Source organism: Chroicocephalus ridibundus, chromosome 10 (genome assembly GCF_963924245.1).
Source record: "Chroicocephalus ridibundus chromosome 10, bChrRid1.1, whole genome shotgun sequence".
Taxonomy (NCBI): domain Eukaryota; kingdom Metazoa; phylum Chordata; class Aves; order Charadriiformes; family Laridae; genus Chroicocephalus; species Chroicocephalus ridibundus.
In genome coordinates, this window is record NC_086293.1 from 18,672,835 (window position 1) to 18,684,076 (window position 11,242).

Below are 11,242 nucleotides of genomic sequence, written 5' to 3' on the forward strand. Positions count from 1 at the left end.
GGCACAGCAGAGAAGGGCAGGCAGCTGCCAGAGACAGCTTCCCAAATCTCCACAGTGGTGGTTAGGTAATACCAGAAACTGGGTGGCATTGGGGTGATAATTGCATATTGCCCTTCAGAAATTACTGACACAGCAAGAGGTTTGAATGCAGAACAGTCCTGGGATCCTGTGTGGGTAGACGTAGCAATTTAATACTTAAATCACGTATAGTCGGTTGAACAATGAATGCATTGGCTGTGGCAGTGATGTAGCACCACAGTCTGTTGTTCGTCATACCCAGTGTGTGCACAAAACGTGGGTACGTCTTTTCAGTCTGAGCGGTGCGTGACCGCCTGCCGCGGCAGAGCCCGGTACGGCTGCGGTGAGCGCTTCTGTGCCAGGCTGGGGCTGGTGCGTGGTACCGGGAGCCGGGGCTGCCGGAGTCGGTTGGGTTTCCAGGCAAGTTTCAGAATTCATCGCTGCTCCCCATATATCTGTTTTAACCTTAAGTCAAAGATTGATTATTTTTAAAGGTTAGCAGTTATGTAGCAAAAGAATCCCTCTCCTTTGCTGGCTTTGAGAAGTGACCATGGGCTGCGATTTCACACAATTTTAATTTAGACAACAACAACAGCCACTTCAGTATATGCCTCCTTATTACTGTTCACTTCAGTTTCTTTGAGCAGGGAAAATAGAAATAAAAACTACAAGTCAAATCCTCACTCTCCTAGTCTCCTCCTGGAGTTAGCTCTCACCGGGGTTGCGCAGAACCAGGGTAGCAAGGGAGAAGAGCAGCCAGATCACGTTGCTAAAAGCACTTCTTGCAGGTTAAACAAGGAGACCTTGAGGAACAGGGGCTGCCCTCCCTTGCCTTCTGGCTGTTGCCTGCTGTATCTCCTGCTGATGCCAGGTCGAATGAGCAAGACATTGCTTTTTTAGAAAAACAGCTCACACCTCAGACAGACAATTGATTTACCACCACTTGGCTTGTCCTGGTGCATCCTCTCGTGAAGTGTAAGTGCTCGCGGTCCATGGAAAGTACAGGATGATGTGTGCTGTTTCCAATAACTCCCTCTCATTGCCAGCTCAGCTGTGGTACCTGTACACCGTATAGGTGTGCACAGTGGGGGAGAGCAGGCGCTTGGACACACAGAATGCGTCTGTACACTGTACCAGTTCCTGGCTTTTAAATCTTTCTCTATAATTCTGTAGCGTTATTACAAGATGGATTTATAACACACCTAGAGCTAATGCAACAATGAAGATTAGTCCTCTACTAGTCGAACAGTAATACACTTTAATTTGCCTACAGCTACTGGATTGTATTGGCATGAAAGGAAATAGCTTTCTAATACAGCTTCATCTGCTGAGGAAGAAGAAATCTGTGCTGCAGAATGTAAAACTACATAGGACTATAGCTGGCAGCAAAATTCAGAGTAGAAGAAACACAACACAAATATAAAAGTATTTGTGAGTTGGACGTATGCTAACAATCCTAGTTTATTGCTAAACATGCCATATACAGTAATGCAGTTTGCTTGGCAGGTTCAATATTGCTTCATCTTTGTTTTTTCACTGCCTCATCTTCTGTTCTAAAACTTGTCCAGGAATAAAAGGTGTAAATTTGTTCGTTTCCAACTTTGTGACATTAACAGAAAGTCGATATTTTAAGATTCCTCAGAAGCACTGATGCTGTTAATACAATCTCTGCTGTGCTCAGTACCTAGAGATACACTGGAAATCTCAATATCTAAGCGGTTATTTCAAATATTTCTGCGGTCTGTTGTAAATGTTATCTTCCCTTGAGGACTGGCAGGCGTTCTTTGAGTGGACATGTGTACAAATGTACTCAAGTGCTGGCACATTCTATTTGCCAGTAAATCATCAATGAAATATAATTATGCTTAAAATAACAGGTTTTGTTTCTAGACCAGGGACGTGTCTCGCTTTCAACAAGGGCAAGGAAGGACTGATAACTTGCATGCAGGGGGGGAATGTATCTCTTCTGAAAACTACTGGTACAAACTGCTGGTGGGAAACAGCTGCAACAGGGCCTTGTTATCACAACAGGCCTTTGGTGGGAAAGGTGGCCCCATGGGCAGAGGAAAAGCCAGAGAGAGAGTTTTACATGAATTACTGACAAGGTGTCCAGGCAGCTTCTTCCCCGCTCACTCCATGGATGTAATGGACACTTCAAAACACCTGTGTTTGTTATCCTATTACCTACCAGCTTTGCATCAAAGACTGACAAGGTGTCTGACCATCAACTTGCAAAGGTCAACTCTGTCACTGCCTACCAATCACCCTGGCACCTTGCGTTATCGTCGTAAATCCATCAGAGCCAGTTAACCACTGTTACCACTCCAAACCAGTAACCTTCACCCTTCATTACCAGGTCCCTCCGTCCCGCGGACACACGGAATAGTTAGATTAGTTGCATACAGGCATGCCCTAAATTTGACAATGAAACTGTAAAACAATATTGACAAACTGGTTTGTTTTTTTTTCTTCTTCCTTCCTCAAAAAAGTTGCAACAACATGACAAAGAGGATTCCTCTGACAAGTGGAGGACGGAAGAAGAAATGGCAGCTGAAGCAGCAATTCTGAAGAGGTATTTTCAGGAAAATTAAAGGTAATGATTTACATATTAACTTACTCCTACAACACCCAAAAATGTTCAGTCTTCCATAAGATTCTTAAGGACGGAGGGGAGAATATGTAGAATGGAACAAAAGAAATGAAAGCTCTTAGGTTCGTGTTGTTTCCAAAGGGACATAGCACTCCAACCAGTGGCTGAAATAACATGCTCCTTCTTGAACAAATCAGCACCATCCTAGAGCACTTAGTTTCCAGACAGCAAAAAAGAAGATATCTGGAAATCAGAATCATCAGCAGTTACTTAAGAGGAATGTCTAACCTAACGTATCCTCCCTGTGTTTTTAGAACAGAAAATAGCCTTGGTACCTCTATGAGGAGTTAAAAACCGCTGTGTCTGTGCGCACACGGGTATGTATATGCACCTAGATGTACGAAATCATGGCAGAATTCAGACTATAGAGTGGATAAGCAAATGCTAATTTCATTTGGAAAATCTTAAATCATCTGATCAGTTCAACTTTCAAAATTAAACCTGCTGGAAAACTGCCCGTTCTGCTAAATTTTCCACTGGCCCTTAAAAAAAAGATTTGCAGGGAGGAACAGAAAAGACAAAACACTTGGCAAACACTAACATTGGTGCTCTAGAGATTGAGAGTTTTTCATTTTGTACCTGGAGTCCCAGAAGCCAGATTGTTCCAGCAGAAATGAACTGTCCCCCAGAGATCAATATGAGTTACACTGGGATGTACGCTGCTGCGATGATGCCAAAAGCTCCCTCTCCCCTGCTCCCCATATGTTGTTTGCCATCACCTAGCGCTCTCGTTTCTCTGTCATTTCTGACTGTTTCATATTTTTTCCTCTGAAGAACGAAAATCCCTTAAATATCCCTCCTCTCTGCCTGTGACTCACTGCTTGCAGCCCAGCTTGAGAAATCTTGAGCGAAACTACCCCGTGTGCGTGTGGCACGCTTACGTGGCAGCTCTTGTGTCCCATGCAATTCCGTCATCCCCGTTTGGGCTGGTTCATCAAACTCTTTCCTTTCCATTTTTTTTTCTTTTTTTCTGCATGATGACCATGCTCTTGTCTTCTCCAGTCAAATGACCTGTATGAATGCTTCTGTGGAGCGACACGGAGAAAGCTGTGTAACGCGCGTAGCTCCCATTTGTGAAGGAAACTTGTCCTCAGCATCTGGAACCAAGGGACCCTCCGGGTCTTGGAGCAGCAGGGTTTGGAATGCATAGTCAAGTTTCCACAGTGGCTGCTGGATTTGTATTTAGACACTCACTTTTCACCTTCTCAGAGATACGCATGTCAAAAATGAATTACTCAGCCAGAAAGATCGTATCCTTGGGTAATGCATATGTAAGCACTCTTCCCCACTAACAGAGGCATTACGTAGTACTTCATCTATGGCATGGCAGGAAATGAACAGTACTTAGGATAAAACGTCGCATCCCTATTCCAATGTGATGTTGTTGTTCCCCATTATATATTTGGTGGGGTTTTGGAGGGTTGTTTGGTTTTTTTGGTCTGGTTAGAAATGAATTTGAAATGCTTTCCTGTGGAGGTTCTCAAAGGGGTTGGAATTAAGTCCCCACATATCAATTAAATGTTCTTAGGCTCTTCTGATAGGAAGCACAAAGCTAGATAGATGGTATAAATTCATTCCTGCAAGCAAATTCATGGACTTTTATTTCCATTTGTTATGAAAATAAATCACTGTATGTCTGCAGGGATGACCTCTTGATAAGTTCCCCGTGATATTAAGGTCATTACCTTTCCTAGAACAGACTGGTAAATTAAATCTTACTGGCATCATTATCATGAGAGTATTTTACCTAGTACAGGCAGTCCTTCCAACCCATGATTCCCAACACAAGGCATCACTGTCAGTCTCTTCTCCCTGACATTGTTTTGTTTCTGAGGTTTAATGCTCTGAACCTGAGATAAGGGTATATCTGAGCACCTTCTGAATTTCTCAACCTTTATCTGCTCTCTTAACCTTGCTTCTAAAGTGATGAAGATTGAAAACTTTTGGCAAATTAACAAGGTTATATGCATGCTTCTTCAAAGCTATTTTTGTTTTTCACCTACAAAGGATTTATGTTGCCATTTAGAAGTTTACCTGGATGCTATTTGACTTGATTTTTTTCATGCGGCACAGGGAAAGTCAGAAAGAGCTGAATGTGGGTGTTCTGGAGCCAATAAATGGCAATTTTTAAGGCCTCATGCATTATTTTTCTACTTAAGTGTTTTGTTCAAAGAAGCCCAGCTCAGCTAGATTAGCCTGGACAGACTGAGCTGTGTTTCAGAGCTTTCCCAGCTATGCTCACATTTATCACAAGTCCTTCACCAACTGTGACAACTCCTATATGACTTGCCTATGTACACTAGCACCTTTTGCCTGTACTTATAGGCTATCTGATCAAGGACTTGCAGGTGCTGATCCCTCTTAGCTGCTTGGGTGGCCACAGGTGAGTGCTTCCACACCAGTCCCCAGATGACCAGAAACATCCAGCCACTTGCTTAAGGAAATGAACCCCATTTAGCCTCGCTAAGTTAACACCCTTAAGAAAATACTTGGCTTAAAATAATGTATCTGTGTGTACAATTGCCTAGAGTGGATGAAAGGGAAATCGGTGAGTGAATTTGTGTTTTGCACGTGTTTCTAGTCTTTACCTCAAGTCCCCACACCACTGTGTCCCATCTTATCACTTCCTGAACACCCTGAGCTCGTGCGGGCTCTGCAGCTCACGGTGCTGTGGCTGCAGAGCTGAAGTTTGGCAGAACTTCATGTGGTTCTGGAGGAGGACAAGAAAAGGAAAACAAAAACTTTCTGTGGAAAGGATATTTAATATATAACTGCCCCAGTTAGTCACTCTCTTGCTTAGTAGCACCAAGGTTTGATGTCTTTAGGAGCCGTTCCTGTTGGCTGTCACATGGTCAGTTGTGTTAGATAACTGGTCCCTGTTTGAGGTGGATCCACAGGGAACTCAAAGAGCAAGATTTGAAGCAGCATCTTAATTTCCAAACCTATTTTCAGATGCACCTTTTACATTTTCTAACTATCTATAGCTGGGTAAGTGTTTTGCTAGTCTGTTTTGTGCATTTTAAATTACACATGCCAGCAAAAAGGCTAAAGATTAAAAGAGTTACTAACCTTCAGATAGTATATGAAAAATGTTTCTCTTCAAAGGCAGTTTCACTCTGTGTTGTTGTTTTGAAGAAAGAACCAGGCTGCACAAGTTTCAGTAGAAGTTTTCCTGGTTTATGCATAACTGAAGTAATACTTTTATGCCATTAGAAAAATAGTCAGTCTTAAGTACGATTTCAAAATGTCCCTTTGCATAAAGGCGTTGACAGTGATATTCTGTTGCCTAGTGCTTTTTGAGTTACAAATATTCAATAGCTTTTAATTGCTTAACCATCTGAATATTTCATGTCATTCAACATGCAAAGTTAATTTTAAAATCTCTGCAGATAAAGTGGTCTGCACGGGGGTGCAGGGTTTCTGGTGTCGATTCACCCCTTCATCCCCAGTCTAGCAATGTTTCTGGAGAACACAGTCTTTTCAACTTCGTTAAAGAATATGAATTTTACTCCTTTTTTTCAACCCACTGTGAAAGAGAGACGATCTTATTCTTTAAGAGCACTCATCACGCCTCACAGCTGCGTCTTCTGCACCAAGATCTCAGCACGTGTGAAAAGATGCAGTTCTATTGACCTTAGCAGGGAAATTACCACTGTTAGGAGCAGCTGACCAGAGGGAATTTAAGCTGGCAATTTGGCTGGCATCTGGTTTTCCTCCAGCACCTCTGACGATTCATGCTGCAAGCATGAGAGTGAGCACCAGAGCAATCCCATGTCTTTCCTATAATTTAAGCAAGTATGACAAGATGGCTTGCAACACCCTCCTTTGGTTGCTTTACTGTAAGAAAAGCCCTCCCATTATTTCTGGTGCTTTAAGTAAAACACAAAACGATTATGCCTTGGAGTGGATTTGGCACACACGCTGTGCAGTGAGAGCGCGGCCACTCTGCCCCTGAAGGTGCTGTACCTGGGCGGTATGGACCACAGAGCGGGTTGTCTCCTGGGTGGGTGCCACACTGACGACGGAGATATGGGCAGAGATGTTTTCTGTAATAGAGGCCCCTCTGCTGTAGGCAGCCCGTTGGCAAGCAGAATCACCACGCAGTCATAGAAAACACAACGTGTTGTGGACGCTGGTATAGGGAGTGGGAGCGGGGGAGAGGGGTACAACAGGCAGGGACCACCCAATGGCGGGAGCCTTGCTTTATAAGAAGGGTGGGTTTCTGAGTGCTTACGCTGGAATAATAAGACTCAAGGTGGTGCCTGGTCCTGGGGACTTCCCAGAGAGCATTGTGGAGAGCTGTTCATGGCTGCACTTAGGAGCTGTTTGCATATAATCCCTAAGTAAATACACATCCTAGTAATCAGCTATAGATTTCTCTGCACTCCAGACTTAAGTGCTATTAATTATATCCCCCACTCAAAAGCCTCCAAGAACCGTTAATTAGAAAGCAGGAGCGGACGGTTTGCTTGACTGTGTGAAACTATTATGACCTGAGAGTGAAATATAAGATTCAAAGGAAACGTGTTTTATGAAGGTCACCTTGGAAAACATCATAGCAATCTGTCAGGAGAAGAGAATGCAGCACTCCAAGTGAGCGTTTCAGTGTGACATTATGCTTTAAGTAGTTGGAAATAGCAAAGAGAAGATGGATCAGATCATAGGGTCTATGCTTTTTCACCCAAAATTCTGTTTTTTTTCCAGTAAGTATATATAAAGTAATCTTTTTGACATTTCAATGGAATGCAAGCAAAGTTAATATCAACAGAAATCCAATAGACAAACATAATCTGGCCCTTGTTGGTATTTTTGAAGTGCAAAACATCCAGACGCACCACCTCTGCAGCAGGGAGAAGGTTTATGCACAGGAGTTAAATTATCTCTTCAAGGGAAGATGTAAACAGCCAGAAGTGGTGCAGCGACTGTGTACAGCAGTAAAACCTACCCTAGAAGGCTTAGGGCAAAAGACTTCCCCAAATAAATGCGGTGTGCTAATGCACAGCAGCCTCGGAACCGAGGATGATTGTTTTTCTGGTTGAAGCATATCATTATTCTTATGAAAACAAAGCTGCAATAGAGTTAGCTACGGTTATAACTGAAATGTCTTCCTCTTGTAGGAGGCCAGGCTAAACATAATGTCCCCCTCACAACTATTCCAGGGCTCTATTTTGAGGCTGTAAGGAGTACTGTGCTGAAAGTTATACACCTTATTCTCTGGACTTCCATTTCCCTGTAGGTGGCCATTTAATTCACCTGTAAAGAGTACCTGAATTCCATACAGCACTGCTTGGATCCTGTAATTATAGCTGCAGTAGAAACGTCATGGCCAGAGACACAGACAAGATTGTACCTCATAAAGGCAAAGCACCAAAAGTGTTACTGTTAGCAAAGAAAGCTGACGGAGAGCCGGGTGTTCTCTTAACTTGCACATCCAGCAGCCCAAATGGTTACCTGGGCTCTCTGTCAAATACCAAGTGTTTTCAGTCTGATCCATTCTTGATTCATCATTAAGCTTTATGCATGTCGCGTTGTATGAGAGGAAAATGGGGAAAGCCGAGCATAACTGACGGATATTGTGTCCCAGGACCTGGGATAAAAGAGTCAAGGTACAGGATAATGCTGAGCTTCAAATAAGGATGATAGCAACTGTGGTCGAGGACTTTTATACCCAAATCTGTGCTAAAATGGCATTAATCTTTTGCCCCGAAAGCTGCGAAAGGATGCACTTACTGAGCGGCCAGACCCTCCTTCAGGCAGATTCACAAAACACATGCCAAGTCATTTACAGGCTGCCATCAAACTGTCAGTCAAGACGGGCATACAATGGAAACCGTTGCTCAAAATGCCATCAGAAGGGGAAACATATGTTTCAGTGAGAAAAGACAATCAAACAAAGAAGTGGGCGGTTGGGGAGCTGCAGCCGCAACAGCAGCAAGGATCCAAGGATCCAGCCCCGGGAAACAAGTTTGGGGGCTGTGCCCTCGTCTAACAGCTTTGTGTTTAATAAGCTGAAATAATTTTCTGAGTATTGAAGCCAGCTCTAAACATGCTCTGAAGTGAAGGTACAAAACTGAAGATACCAAGCAAAAAGCCCACTTCACGCTCAATTATTAGCAAAGGTTTGTATCGTGTTATCCTATTGCTGTAGCTGCTGCATAATAGAACTGCCCATGGAGACACTCTAAGCAGCAACTCGAACGTGACCTCAAAGCTTAAAAGATGCCTTTGTGTGAGTTTCGGTATCTAGGCTGTGTAGGTGGAAAGACATTAATAACTCCTCCAGTAGTAGTTATTTGAAAAAGGAGGGGGGCGATGGACATTGGAAACGTATTGGGCTGAGCGTACTTGAGGCTCTGTTGTTTGCCAGGGTGTCAGTCTCCCCACGAAAGGACGGGCATGTGCAGGGGTAAACCCAGATGCCCGGGTTGTGTTAACACCTGGGGCTGCTGCAAGCCTCCAGTTAACGCTGCAATAACGATTGCGCTATGAGTTTGTGCAGGGATTTCGCACAGCGTTTTCACAGATGCAGTTGTCAGACTCCCAGCGTTTATATTGCTCTGCCTCCAGAACACCTTCCAAGTCTGTCATAGCACCTATTACAGGTCTTTTACTAGGATGAACCGCCAAGAGGTACATAAAACTGGAGCAGACGTGGGAAGAAATACCCCATTCATTCTCCATTGTCTGAGGCTGGGGGCATTTTCAGGGTGATGGTCCCAAATCACTGCTGTGTAATACCTTGGCATTAGGTGGACTCTCACCGCAGGGTCAGGATGGATGAGGATATACAAGAGATGATGATTTTGAAAGAGCATTTGCAGGAGCTTACGTAAGAGATCGTGCACCCCAAAGACTCCTGCATGAGATTATTATAGCAAAAATGGTTTGAAGAGTAAGAAGCTGGATTTGATGACACAAGATGCCCTTTCTAATCCTTTGTTCCTATGACTAACGGTCAACAGAGCTGGGGACTGTGCTGTCTTACTCAGGGACATCAGAGAGGTGGCTTCACTTCATGTTTGTTTTTTGTAAAACGATCCTGACCTCCTTTGGAGGGTGCTTTGTGAGTTAGGAATGAAAAGCACAATGTGAAAGGCAGGCATTAGTACTATTTGGAAGTGAACTTTATTGAAAAAGTATATAATAAATCAAACAAATGCTCTTCTTTCTTCCTCTGATACATAATTTTAAAATAGTTGTGTGCAAGGATTTTCTCCTTTCTCTATCACACAAGCTATAATAGGAGCTGAAATGTGCTGTGTGTGGATTTAAGACTGAACGTTTTCTTTTGCCTATCGGTCTTAGTATTTCCTGTTGGAACACACTAATGAGCACCTAACTCGTTAGCAATAAAGAGCCTTACATTTTGTCTTACTAACAAAGATCAAATACGCTATTATATGTAACTATCTGTTATGTTTGATGTTTCTCAGGTAACAAAGTGTTTGAAAAACATCCTGTGACACAAGAAACTCCCCAGAAAGAAAGACTTCATTCTCCGGTTCTCAGTGGCCCTGGAGCTGCAGCTGAACAATTTTATTATGTTCTACAAATATGGGATTCTTTCATGAAAAATTTTATTGGACCTTCGGATTATCATCAAGGTTGAATTTCAGCTAAGACAACTAACAGCACTGATTCAAAATATTGCTCTGAGTAGAAACTCATATTTTTCTGAATCGTGTACTTGGCAACAAATCTTTTTGAATTGTCCCTTGGCCTAAATTGAAATAAAGTGCTAGTGAAATCAGGTAGCTACTGTGTTTCAGTACATTACAAAGTGTTTACTCCATGTTGTGCTTTTTGAGATTCGGTTATTGTATGTGGGCTGTTACATCATAGAAAAATTAGATCTTTGAGCAGTATGACAATTCATAAAAACCAAGGCTTTGTAACAGACTAGCCAAGATAAACTTGGAGAGCGACCGTTTTGTCAGGTAAGGTAGTATAACAGGAAATACAACACTTCGTAAGATCTTTCCTTTTTCTCTTCCTTTTAATGCATTGTCAGAATGCTTCTGGAACTTAAGGTGATACAAAGCACTTCTGCAAATCAATGAATGCGTAAAGCTGCTAATGGGATAGTAACGCCGTTAGGGTTAGACTGGCATGAATGTCCTGCTTGCAGCAACCAACCGGAGTGGGAGCCACCTGTGTGGAACACTCCCTTGGCCAGAAATGCCACGTTCAGAGCCCCGCCATGGGTTAGCTGTTGATTGCTAACATATAATAAAGAGAAAAGAGTCAAACAACAGATGGAAGAGAGAAGAAATGAGTCTGCAAGATATGCACGAAAAGAGCACCCGTCATCTTGCTCTTCAATTGCAGGGAAGTGACAACTGAAGCTTTCTGTGTCCCCTGCCCTCAGGATGGAAAACAAAATAGGCCAAGTCTTTCAATAAGAGCTGCGCTGAGGGGGCTGCAGGGTGCAGAGTCTACCTGAAGGCTTGAGGAGGTCAGGGCCGGGTCCAAACCGGAGCCTGGCAGTACTTCACCTGCCTGGTGGCGCAGTGTCATCACTGCCCTGAGCAAATAAAACTGCTTCAAGATAGGCTGTCCTAAATGGTTGCAACC

The 11,242-nt window shown here is 43.2% G+C and overlaps 1 protein-coding gene across 11 annotated transcripts in view; it reads left to right on the plus strand.

Moving 5' to 3' along the window:
- FHIT (fragile histidine triad diadenosine triphosphatase) overlaps window positions 1-11,006 on the plus strand; it is a 611,077-nt gene extending 600,071 nt beyond the window's left edge. For all 11 annotated transcript variants that reach the window (XM_063347965.1, XM_063347958.1, XM_063347961.1 and 8 more), the window contains 2 exons: window positions 2,508-2,611; window positions 10,102-11,006. In XM_063347965.1, coding sequence (XP_063204035.1) covers window positions 2,508-2,609 — 102 coding nt within the window. In that variant the 3' untranslated portion in view covers window positions 2,610-2,611; window positions 10,102-11,006. The remainder of the gene's footprint in view (window positions 1-2,507; window positions 2,612-10,101) is intronic.
- Window positions 11,007-11,242: the final 236 nt, after the last annotated feature.